General features: G+C 49.0%; 1 protein-coding gene across 1 annotated transcript; it reads left to right on the forward strand.

The window, feature by feature from the left end:
* The first annotated feature begins 5,486 nt into the window (after window positions 1–5,486).
* LOC130518211 (ammonium transporter Rh type C 2) lies at window positions 5,487–9,201 on the forward strand. Its single transcript, XM_057020636.1, has 11 exons — window positions 5,487–5,752; window positions 5,891–6,083; window positions 6,503–6,653; window positions 6,734–6,881; window positions 6,951–7,117; window positions 7,195–7,332; window positions 7,793–7,929; window positions 8,009–8,133; window positions 8,331–8,404; window positions 8,479–8,552; window positions 8,636–9,201. The coding sequence occupies exons 1-11, from the start codon at window positions 5,548–5,550 to the stop codon at window positions 8,667–8,669; spliced, it is 1,446 nt and encodes a 481-aa protein (XP_056876616.1). The 5' UTR covers window positions 5,487–5,547; the 3' UTR covers window positions 8,670–9,201.
* Window positions 9,202–13,320: the final 4,119 nt, after the last annotated feature.

Below are 13,320 nucleotides of genomic sequence, written 5' to 3' on the forward strand. Positions count from 1 at the left end.
GATTCAGATACATTCAAATAAAAGCCTGTGCTCGTGGTCAAGGCTGCTCCAACAACAACAGATAAATAACAATAAAGTTGGAGCTGGTCCATGAGACGCGCGGTTTGGTCGGGACGTGGACGGCGACATTCCTTAGTGACACTGGAATGTCTTATCACGAGGACAGTGTGGGTGTGCGGAGTCACACGGAGGTGAATGATGCACATCTCCAAGCAAACACTCCAGTAGACACTTACGCTCGTAATTTAACTGTGATTTAAGGATTATTTTGTCCCTTAAGCCTTATTTAATAGGGATTAGAACGATTAGAGCAGATAATCCTGTATTTCAGTGATAAGGTATTCTTCCCTGCTATTAGAGATGATGCTCGTGCCGATTTGAGATTAATCCTCTGAAGAACGCTAATCCTCTGAGGGTTGAAACATGGCGCTGAACACGGGCAGTTGCCTCTTAAACCATCTCCTGTTGGAGAGCCGAAGAAACAATTAAGCAGAGTTTGGGCGCAAATTGTTCGCAGATTATTTCCTCTCGTGCTCATTTGGATTCTCGTTCAGTTTGATTTATGTGCAACATCTGGTTGTTTTTAGGTGTTGAGTCTGGAATGAGCGCTCCATCTTTAACAGGAGGAACCCCCGGGGGGGGCGAAGTGCAGTGAAGCTCCCTATTTAGCCGAAGGACGGTGTGAATATAAATATATATAAATATCTATATATTGACCTTTACCTGCTTGTGCACCTACTGTAGCTTCAAACCTTTTGTTTATTCTTCCTCACCCTGTCGTCACTGTCGCTCAGGACGCTTCTTGGCCCTCGCCATTATTTTATAGGAAACACCTGCCAAATGGAGGGGGTGTGTCACATGACAACTGCATGAACTGGCTGCTCAACTGGATCCACTCCTGTGAACCAACCCACCGGGCTGGTTCAGCATGTTTTGTCCTGCTGGGGGGGTTGGAACGTTCTTACACATGTTCATGAACTTGAACTCTGGGTGGTCTTTCCAGACGTTTCTGTATTTAAAGAATCTACCAAAGAACACTTAGTAAAAGAGGAATTTAAAATAAAATCAAAATAAATCAAAATTCCCCAGATTGCCATGGTTACGCTGCGACATGAACACCTGTTTACCAAGCTGACACCAATGTACGACCTCTGCTTTATCTGAACACCTTGATTATTTGAAAATGGTAACTGCAGGTTAAGTTAAAACACACACACGCACACGCACACACACACGCACACGCACGCACACACACACACACACACACTCATTTGGAAAGCTATGTTTACCAAGAGAAAAAGTATAATGAAACCCATTAGACACGCCTCAAACCACTGCCATTTATCATTCGATGTCACTTCAATAAGTGATTTAAAAAACAATCTTGGACAGTGAATCACTTCAGAACTTGCTTCCCAGAGTGATTCTGCAGCCGTGCAGCCGGCTGCAGAATCACTCTGTGGGCACCCGAAATGACTGTAAGACCCAGAATCAGAAGCATTTGTGAAAGAGCTAACAAACATGATAAAACAGTCAAAGACGCGCATGTTAACAACCCTTTAAACTAAAGGACCAGGTGAGGGGAGGCGTCAGGGCCTCGTGCTTGTAGCATGTCACACTGCAGGTCACGTGAGAAGGTTCTGCCAAAATAACACATCTGTAAAGCTGATGAATTATCAGATGATCGAGCCACTGTCGTGACGTGCACATGCAGTTTGCACGGTTCCAGCAACAGGCGACCATCTGACGCTCCTGCGCTCTATCTGCAGCATCTGACAACGTGCATTGTTCTGGAAAAATACAGTACATAGCGACAGCCTTAGTCACCCAGCTCAAATAGTTCCGCTCGCTATCCGCCCCCTCAAAAAGCTGCTCCTGTATTGACACAGGGATTGAGAAGGTAAACACTTAATAACCATTATTGTCGCCATTCACATCGTAAAAACGACTTTTTCAGAGAAACATGCAACTGCTGACCAACATTAAAGGAATCTGTGAAAATGATGAATCTGTCAGGAGGATGTGGCACAGCTCCAAGGTTAACAACCCTTATGGGGACATGGGTGCAGGTCGGAGGACAGCGAGAGAGGTCGCCGTGGCGCCTGCAATTACCCAGAAGATCTGACCGTTGAAAGCGCCCGTAAACAAAAGCCTGTTGACTGAGTTCTTCATTAGTCAGATTTTTATGTGAGTGACGGAGACACTAAATGTCCTCTGTGAGGACTTAAGATGTCAACCCTCCGGGTCACCGTAGCGAAATGCTCCCGTCCAGACATTTACACCCAGAAATGTGTCTTCAGAGGGAGGCTAGGGGGAGCCACTCGGAGGTTCTCCCACACTTACAGGAGGACGGACGGCCATCTGAGGACGTTTGAGAGTGAAGGAAGAGGCACAAACAGCTTTGACAAGAGGTGAAGGACACCAGCCGTCAGCCACCTTCTTCAGTGTCCAGGTGACTCCGCCCCCTTTCCAAGCTGCCCTGGACCAGTGTCCAGGTGACTCCGCCCCCTTTCCAAGCTGCCCTGGACCAGTGTCCAGGTGACTCCGCCCCCTTTCCAAGCTGCCCTGGACGGGCATCAGAGTCAGGAGGAGCAGCCGTGTGTGTGGTTCAGAGACACTGACCTGGGGCCTCTTTTAGGACCTGTTGAACAGCAGAAAGAGACGGGGTCGAGTGCAGAGCAGCAACAGAGAGCTGATGAATTCTTTTTCATATTGATATCTGACGTCCTGTGTTTTACTGTCAGTCATGATCACAGTAAAAAACCCAAAATGTTAATTGTGTTTAACGTGAATCATCCACAGGGGCCTTTTCATGAAGCTGACGGGGATTTACAATCGTCCCAATGTTAAAAACCTGATTTAAAGCTGTGGAATTTTCTCATTGTCATATTAAATGTTAAATATCTGACGCAGTGGTTGGTCTCCCAGCAAAAGGGTTCCCGGTTTGAATCCCCCCTGGAGGTTCTCTCCAAGGATTCCTTCCACAGTCCAAAGACAAGGATTTGGATGGACATCTAATTTTTGGAAGTTCTACAACATAATTGGAGTGTTCTTGGAAGAAGCAGAAATAAATAACCGTGCTGCACTGATCTGTGTCGCTCCTGCAGGTAGATTGGCAGAAGCTGCTAATATCTCCAGCGGTATCAGTGACTGAGCCCCCCTCCCGGTGATGGACGCCATCTCTGGAATACCTTCCTTAGATAAGATCTGCAGTCTCCATTCTGTCCCAGTGTCACATGCGCGCTCACATGCTCGCCCTTTCTGGCACATCATTGTCAGCTCTGCAGAGATAGCCTTGCCTGACAGCCTTTTTTACTTCCTCTAACGGCCTTTTTTTTAACTACAGATATAATTAAATAACTCTTAAAACTTTAACGTTTGATTTTGAGATCAATAAATCAAAAGTAAAGGACCAGAGGAGGATGAAGCGCCGTCATAGATCGCAGGCCTAGTTGCCCGGAGTCGTGCAACTTAAAGACCTGACATCAGGTCTTTTGACACCTCGCTGGCAGAAACCAACAAACAGCAATTTCAAATGCTCTTTTTTAAATAGCAGCGGAGGATAAAGTTAGTTTGGACAGTAAAGAAAAGTAAAAACTGGTAAAATAACTTTTTTTGTCTTTTGGCCTTTTTTCTCTTTCATCATGGTCACTCAAATCTGCCAGACCATATATGACTGCAGACAAAATGACTTAAGTTCAATCTGTCTTTGTTCTGGTCAAACGTAGATTTTTATTTGGTTCTTATGTATTTATTCAGTTCTGTCAACTCAGTTATGGAAATGCTATTAACATTATTTATTTGTTCCATCTTATTATTAGTATTGATGTTGTTGGTATTGTTATTGTGGTCGTTTCTGTGATGATCAGCATCATAAGATAAGGTGACATCATCAAATTAAGACTTTTCTGTGTGTTTAATTTTTGGTTTGTCAGTAATGGACATGGCCACGCCAGACCATGTGGAGCCATGCTGGGCCATGCCGAGCCATGTGGAGCCATGCTGGCCATGCCGAGCCATGTGGAGCCATGCTGGGCCATGCCGAGCCATGTGGAGCCATGCTGGGCCATGTCGAGCCATGTGGAGCCATGCTGGGCCATGTCGAGCCATGTGGAGCCATGCTGGGCCATGCCGGACCATGGGGAGCCATGCTGGGCCATGTCGAGCCATGTGGAGCCATGCTGGGCCATGCCGGACCATGGGGAGCCATGCTGGGCCATGCCGAGCCATGTGGAGCCATGCTGGGCCATGCCGAGCCACGCCAGACCATGTGGAGCCATGCTGGGCCATGTCGAGCCATGTGGAGCCATGCTGGGCCATGCCGGACCATGTGGAGCCATGCTGGGCCATGCCGGACCATGTGGAGCCATGCTGGGCCATGCCGAGCCATGTGGAGCCATGCTGGGCCATGCCGAGCCACGCCGGACCATGTGGAGCCATGCTGGGCCATGCCGGACCACGTGGAGCCATGCTTGGCCATGCCGGACCATGCTGGGCCCCACACAATGTCCCGGCTCCAGGAGGCAGCCAGGTCAACAATCCGCTGCTCTTCAACTCCTCAATAAAATAACTGGCACAGTCATTCAGCCTAACGTGGTGTAAAGAAATTATTATTATTATTATAATAATGATTATAATTATTATTTCACGCTGCTCCGTGCAGCTCTGCAGCCGTGGGTTTCATCTTTGTACCTTTCAAAACCAGAAAAACCTTGTTGCGCTTTAAATGGACTGAATGCACCTACATCAAATCACAGAGAAAGAGAATTCTGTGTTGAATATTCCGGGGAAAGAGCTCTGTGCTATGCAGATCTACGAGATGTCGCAGAGGCGGTTTCAAGTTCAAGTTCTTCTTTTGAGCCTTTGGGCGGATTCACGCCGTCCAGGATGAACCTGAAGACAGCTCCGCCTCCCAAGGCCGAAAATATTCAGACACTGTCTTCGATGAGAGCAAGGCTGTTACATAACGTAGCAAATGTAAGGAGCGATACGATATAATCTGGAATGTTCTGTCACAGATGCATCATGAGTCCTTAAACCGGATTCCCTCCTGTCATGCAAGAAAAACAAACAAGCGCCGTGGCTGGATGTGTAAGAGAGGCCAGATGAGTGTATAAACCCAAAGTTGTTGTTTTAACCACCTGTAAAATCCACCTCCTGCACAGCCAAAGGCCATAAACCACATCACATTAGTCCATTGAAGGCGCCACGCCTTGAATCTGTGCGGAGTCCTGGGAAAGGTGCCGCTCCGTTGACAGGTGTGCACCAGTTTCACTCTGAGCAGGAGCAACAACGACGCTCCAAAGTTGTGGTTTTTTAATTGTAAAAGCGCTTTCAACCATTTCAAGATGACAGGGAGATTTTGTTGTTCTCCCCTGTGGTGCTGCAGGTGAGGAGGTGTGGTTAGTCCGCCAGCAGGGACACGTGTGAGCGGATGGTGGACACACCCACACGTCACCTGAACACCTATATTTGCGGATGTTCTTGGGCTGCTGACCAGAGCGAGGACCTGATCAGGGAGCGAGCAGGCAGCACCGAGGAAGCATCATGGGGAATTTTTTCGGCCGCCAGCGGAACGCTTATGTCCGGGTCAGCCTCCCGGCCGTCTGCTTTGTCTGGCAGATTGCGATGATCATTCTGTTTGGAGTTTTCATCCGGTATAACGAAGAGTCAGACGCACACTGGGTGGAGCACAAGAAGACAAACAACATAACCAGCGACATTGAGAACGACTTCTACTACCGATACCCCAGTAAGTGTGACCCCAGAGGTCAGAGCGGATCTTTTGAAGAGATTTCGACTTTGAATTTGCTGCAAGAGGAGAGCATATTTTTATAGGGTAATAGAGGAGAAGTTGGGTCTGAGCAGCTCTTTGTGTCTCTCTGTTCAGGCTTCCAGGACGTCCATGTGATGATCTTTGTTGGATTTGGGTTCCTCATGACCTTCCTGAAACGTTACAGCTTCGGCGGCGTGGGATTCAACTTCCTGATCGCTGCTTTCGGCATCCAGTGGGCTCTGCTCATGCAAGGCTGGTTCCACTTCCTGGACCACAGCACTGGAAAAATCTATATTGGTGTTGAAAAGTAAGACATCTGTCTTTCGTTTTTACCCACACAGTGGTAGAAGGGTTGTTGGCGGATGGTGGAAATGTTGGGTCACTTCCAAACACCTGCTCCAATCGGGGGTTAGAGATTCAGCCTTCGGGAAAAACATGTCAGAACAAGCTGGTTTGATTCTCTACAATGAGGGAGGCCTTTAGGGGACAGCTGAGACATCCTTGAGATGATAAGAACTTAGCATGAACCGTTTTAGAGGTGCACGGTGGCACATGTTTACGAATGTTTTAACGCCATGGCGACACCGAGGCGTGTCAGCCATGCTGCGTTCAAGACGTCTGAGTCTTCGTCCCACCTCATCGTCCTCACTCTCATCAACACGCTGGAGTGCGTAGCTCCGTCCAGCCCTCATCAAAGTTCTGTCTTTGTTCTCTTCGCCCCTTCAGCCTCATCAACGCGGACTTCTGCGTCGCCGGCTCCCTGATCGCCTACGGCGCCCTCCTTGGGAAAGTCAGCCCGGTCCAGCTGTTGGTTCTGACCTTGTTCGGTGTCACGCTCTTCGCGGTGGAGGAATACATCATCCTGCACCTGCTCCACGTGAGCGGCGCCACGCTCACCTTTCCCATAACAGAGGAGAACGTTCTCTCTAACACGATGTTCTGAACTGTTCCTGACAGTGCCGAGACGCCGGCGGGTCCATGGTCATCCACGCCTTTGGCGGTTACTATGGGCTGGGCATCTCCTGGGTCCTTTACCGACCGAACTTACACCAAAGCAAGCGGCTGAATGGATCCGTCTACCACTCTGACGTCTTCGCCATGATCGGTGAGCACCTCGCACGTCCCCGGGCGCCATGTCTATTCTGCCGCGTCACACGTTGTTTACTCCCAACAGGGACTCTGTTCCTCTGGATGTTCTGGCCCAGTTTCAACTCCGCCATCACGGACCACGGAGACGGACAGCACAGAGCGGCCATCAACACGTACCTGGGTCTGGCCTCCTGCGTCCTCACCACCGTGGCGCTGTCCAGCATGCACGACAAGCGAGGAAGGCTGGACATGGTGACCCTCTGCCCGATGAAGGCCACGTCAGGACTTCTTGGTATTTCAGATCGCTAACGAGCGGGTTTCCCCGACAGGTGCACATCCAGAACGCCACTCTTGCTGGAGGCGTCGCCATGGGAACAGCAGCTGAGTTCATGATCTCCCCGTATGGTGCCCTGATAGTGGGTTTCTGCTGCGGCATCATCTCCACCTTTGGTTACCTCTATGTCACGGTGAGCTGGCGGGTTTGATAAAAATCTATCATTCATAGGGGAAAATAAACAGCAGAGAAAAGACAAAAGAAGAAAACTGTCAAGACTGTTTACATCTGGGAAAGGAACGAAACTAAAGCTCACTGGAGCTCACGCACAAATGGGCAACACCCTCACACAGAAACAACCGGAGGTTTCAGACAGGCGACGTTTTAATGATACCCTGACGTCACTGCCTCCATTATACAGTCAACAATCACACAGACAACCTGCGGTTTTCCCTTAGAAAACAGAATTGGTGATTGTCCAGGCGCACGCACACACACACACACACACACACACCACACACACACACACACACACACACACACACACACACACACACACACACACACACCCAAAACAACACCCAAAACAACACAACAGAGACAGAAACTGGCTTCTCAGATCTCTGGTCTGATCATATCTCACTGATCTTCAGCCATTTCTGGAGAAATACCTGAAGCTCCAGGACACGTGTGGCGTCCACAACCTGCACGCCGTGCCCGGGATGCTGGGCGGCTTCGTAGGCGCCATCGTTGCTGCAGCTGCCACAGAATCTGTCTACAGTGAAGAGGGGTGAGCAGCCCGATCAGCTTTGACCCTCCTAACTGAAAACTTCCCTTTCTCTGAGTTATTTCCTTCCCCCTCTCTTTAGGTTGATCAACACGTTTAACTTTGAGGGCAAGTACGCAGACAGGTCGGTGGGAACTCAGGGAGGCTACCAGGCGGCCGGCACCTGCGTGGCCGTTGCTTTTGGACTGGTTGGAGGGGCGATTGTTGGTGAGCTTTGAAACTGGTCCAGTTGTAGTTTTGAAAAAATAAAAAGAAGAACAAAACTGAAAGAAAACATGTTCCTTAAATCTGACACCTTTAAATACCCCTGACTCAACTTGTTTGGATTTTTATTTAATCATAACAGAGCTGAACCCTAATTCTCCTGATAGTACTGATAATAATGCTCTTCTGCGCCCTGACAGGATTCATCCTGAAATTCCCGATCTGGGGCGATCCTGCTGATGACAACTGCTTTGATGACGAAGCCTACTGGGAGGTAAAGGCGCTTTCCTTCCACCAGATGGTGCTCTTGTCTTCCTGCTGTAAACTGGGCTCTTCTGTTGGTTCCAGGTTCCCGAGGATGAGGAAACCATCCCCCCCGTGTTGGAATACAACAACCACATGATCCACAAGCACCAGGACATGTAAGCTGACCCCTGACACGCGGTTCCGTTCACTCCCGCCTCTCACGAGTGTCACTGAAGGCAACTCTCTCTTTATTCTACAGAGCTGAGACCAACTTCTCAGTGGAACAAAGTTAGAGCCCCTGTCAAAGATGTTATTGATGAAGGATCAGCCATCAGAAACGGACCTGGAGCAGTACCAGACTTGTCATCCTGTGAGGGATTATGAGTTTAAGATGTCGGTGCTGTAGGTGTCAGTTCTTCCTAATTTAAATGAATTTTACTTTTTGTTTCTCTTCAACATCAACACATTCGCCCTTAAATGTTTTTACAGTACATCCTCTCAAGTCCAGACCCACAGGGCTGCATACGTCCATTATCTTTGCAGCACTTTTGTGATACGTTGCTTTCGGTTTGCCAATTATTAGTTTTCTAATCAAAGTTTATCACGCAATAGCTGCGCATTCAAGGCGGATTTTTTGGATAGTTTCACCGACTATGATACAGATTCCTGTGATGTTGCTGAATGTTGCAGAACCAGTTTATGTGATTGTATAATAGGAAATTCTTGTTGTTCATGTATTAAAGTTTCACACGTGTACATGTAGAAATCACATTCGATACGAATTTAAAAGAATTAAAGTTATTTTCATGTGTATATATATATCTATATATGTATATACAGTTGTCACAGTTATTTTAAAACATCATTTTACGTCATTACAATAACGAACCACTTATTTTGGCATAATGTTTCGACGATGCCCCTAAATTGAACCGTAAAATTAATCTAAAAGAAAAAACGTATCTAAAAGGGACATTTATGTTTTATGTACACACAAACGACATCAGGCATTGAACCTGTTGGAGTTATGACACATTCTACATGAATGGCTGTGTGAAACAGTAAATAAGCCAAACATGTCAGTCATTCCGCTGGTGTGAGTGGCAGCACCAGAAGATCCAGTGATCACCTGCAGAAGAAACCCGAGTGATCGGGCGAGCCTCGATGACATCACGCATTCTGAGGATTCTCTCTGTGGATGCTGAACATTCTAATCCCGCCGGCGCTAGTCCCCACAGTCTCTTTGACCTAACGTGGTCCTTGGGGGCTGACTTGTTGCCCCGGTCTCCCTGCTGCCTTTTGTTCTGATGGTAATGAGGTCTGGACACAGCAGTAGACACGGTTCCCTGACCAGGCGCCCTGACATTAATGAACTCCAAACACACGAGGTGGACACACGCTTTGTGTTCTGCCGGGTCCTTCCGTGACAGGAAGCTGTTGAAGAGTGAGTGAAGAGCTCTTTAAAAAGGTCAAAGAGGGTTAAACATGTTAACTGGAGAACAAACTGTTTAAGTTGCCCTGGATGTTCTGTTGCTGCACGTAAGTGTTGCCGCTGTTGTTGCACCATGTTTATCAGAGCTGCTGCCTTCACTAGAACATCCTCATAAGGTTGTTGATGATAGTTACCATCATTTTTACTAACATTTGGGAGTTGACGTATTTACCTGTAATGTGCCAGTACTGATATTGAAACATGACTGCATTCAAGTTTGATCCTTTAATATCACGATTTAACTGAAATCAGCAAAAATTAGAACAGAAAGAAATCTGTTCTCAACACAGAGCAGCTTTTTTCCCCCCAGTTTGGGCACTTTATAAAAGTGCCCTGCAGGCCAGGGGGCTGCAGATGGATGTAGTCGTAGCTGAGTTTGTTGTTATCCTGCGGTCGGGGCTGCACCTCTTCAGAACCGTCCCACCATGAGGAGAGTGTTTGCGAAACCACTTGGTCCGCTATTGTCCTCAAGGGACTGGCCTCCGCTGAAAAGCTGTAATCAGATTAAAGGTTGCTGGGAAGGGGAGGGGGGCTTTGCTGGGGAATAGCAAAGGGGTCGTGGAAGTTCTCTAATCAGTACCTGCCATTGAAGTGCAGGAGAGGGGCTAAATAACGCAGCAGGAGGGGAGGCGGGAGCCAAGCTGGATGGACAAATTGGCCTGTTGTTAGTGGGGGATAATGGGACAATGAGGGAGGGGAATATAATCGGGAAGATAAAGTGGGAAAGAATAGGTGCATTGGGGAAAGGAGGAGACCGTAGAGCTCTAAAGGTGGCGGCCTTGTCCTGTCCTGCCCTGGCAATTATATCACCTTTGTGAGTTGATTGGTGCAGGCTGCAGAGTCCATCTGGGCTTCAACACAGAGCCAAGATGTTTTCTGTCCTGAAAGAGAACCTGAAAGCTAAAGCAGACTCTTCAGAACGCTCCTGGAAGGCTGCGACACCGTCACAGTCACATGACCGGGAGAATCAGCCAGTTTTTCTTCAGGACAATTCCGTGTCAGGGAGGAGGAAACGAGATGATGGTTGCAGTAGATCTTCCACCAGGCGCTTCAAATCAGTGACGTATTGCTGATGCCACATCAGCAAAGATGCCAAGAAGCTCCACCACCCTCTCTGTGGGAGCCCCCCCATCATTGTGTTTATCCATAAAGCCTCCTTTGCCTTGACACCAGGCATCACTATAGGTCAATCATTACTTTATTATTGAGTTGACAAGAGTCCATTTGTTGAGGTCAAAGGGGAAAGTCTCAGTGGGGGACGACCTCTCTGCTGCCACTGGTGGTAAGGGAACCACAGAAATCACTATTCATAGCAGGGGGGGGCTTTGATTCAGGCACAAAGGCCACTGGTTCCCTGTCTGCTGTGAAAGACCTGAAACTCAGAGGAGCTTTCAAACATGTGTGAGATCCAATCTGAGTATTTTAGCTATTTAGGTCTTCCACCTGCCTCCAGATAACACAGAAGCACACATGATTTGGTCCTCACACCAATCAAAAAGAAAAAATATCATGTTTTTCTCTCACTTGAGTTTATCTTGTACCTCCAAGGAAGAATTTCACAACAGCCAAAGTCACTGGAGTAAAGACATTTACAGATATCAACATATATTGCATCTAAGTGCTTTTGTAAATGCAATTAATTATTTTAGATTGGTTATGAGCAGAGATTATTAGAATGTTAAATATAAATGAGACAATTTGGTTTCATATTTCATTTGGATGAAAGGTCACAAAAAGTAGCATCAGAAGCAGCTCTGAAATCTGAGTTTTTAGTTCAGTCACACTCAAACCAAAATGATTTTAATTCCTGATGCTTTCTGTCATCACACATAACTCCACACCACCCCGTCCCACCCCGCCCCGCGCCGCCCCGCACCGCCCCGCGCCGCCCCGCACCGTCCCTCACCGTCCCGCACCGTCCCTCACCGCCCCGCACCGCCCCGCACCGTTCTTCACCGCCCCGCACTGTCCTGCACCGTCCTTCACGGTCCTGCACCGTCCTGCACCGTCCCGCACCGTTCTTCACCGTCCTGCACCGTCCTTCACCGTCCCGCACCGTCCCGCACCGTTCTTCACCGCCCCGCACTGTCCCGCACCGTCCTTCACGGTCCTTCACCGTTCTGCACCGTCCCGCACCGTCCCGCACCGTTCTTCACCGCCCCGCACTGTCCTGCACCGTCCTTCATGGTCCTTCACCGTTCTTCACCGCCCTGCACTGTCCCGCACCGTCCTTCACCGTTCTGCACCGTCCCGCACCGTCCCGCACCGTTCTTCACCGCCCCGCACTGTCCTGCACCGTCCTTCACGGTCCTGCACCGTCCTGCACCGTCCCGCACCGTCCTGCACCGTCCCGCACCGTCCCGCACCGTTCTTCACGGTCCTGCACCGCCCCGCACCGTCCCGCACCGTCCCGCACTGTCCTGCACCGTCCTGCACCGTCCTGCACCGTCCTGCACTGTCCTGCACCGTCCTTCACCAAAATGAACCCATCAGTGAGCTAAAGACAAATGTTGCAGCTGCAGCATTACAGGTGGTGACCTGGTGATGGAACTGGGCTAATAGTTGCTACGCGTCTGCAGAACCAGATTGAGGAACAACATGTGAAGACCAGGAACAAGCCCAGAACTCTTGGGAGTGTCACAGGTTTGAATTCCTGTAATGATCCGTGCAGCCGTCTGGTGGAGGCCTGGCCAAGTGAAATGATGTTTATTGCATTTAGAGCTCACAAACCGGGTTGTGAAACACTTCAAACCCAACATAAAAAGGGTTGTTGTTCCTCAAGTAAAAGATAAAAAATACACAGGAAAGAAATGACACTCAATTATTTTTTCATATGTTGGAATACTAAACAAGTTAGTTTTGAGTGGTTTTGGGTGTGGTTTGATGCTGCACCAGTGGCTTATTCGCTCGCAAGTTTTACCTTTGTGCCCCAGGGACAAACGCCTGAGCGTCAAGCATCAAAACAGGTTTTGCCTGGTTTGGTCAAACTATCAATTAATGAGCCAACACCTTGAACCTTGAAAGTTAAGGTGCAGTAAATTTTCTGTAAACAAACAACCTGCACAATGTTGACTGTAGACATGGGGAGGACAGACCGGGAGGGGAGGACAGACCGGGAGGGGAGGACAGACCGGGAGGGGTGGACAGACCGGGAGGAGAGGACAGACCAACAGGGGAGGACAGACCAGGAGGAGAGGACAGACCAGGAGGAGAGGACAGACCGGGAGGGGTGGACAGACCGGGAGGGGAGGACAGACCGGGAGGGGAGGACAGACCAGGAGGAGAGGACAGACCAGGAGGAGAGGACAGACCGGGAGGGGAGGACAGACCAGGAGGAGAGGACAGACCAAGAGGGGAGGACAGACCAACAGGGGAGGACAGACCAGGAGGAGAGGACAGACCGGGAGGGGTGGACAGACCGGGGGGGAGGACAGACCGGGAGGGGAGCGCTG

The sequence above is a fragment of the Takifugu flavidus genome, chromosome 2 (genome assembly GCF_003711565.1).
Source record: "Takifugu flavidus isolate HTHZ2018 chromosome 2, ASM371156v2, whole genome shotgun sequence".
NCBI classification, from domain to species: Eukaryota; Metazoa; Chordata; class Actinopteri; order Tetraodontiformes; family Tetraodontidae; genus Takifugu; species Takifugu flavidus.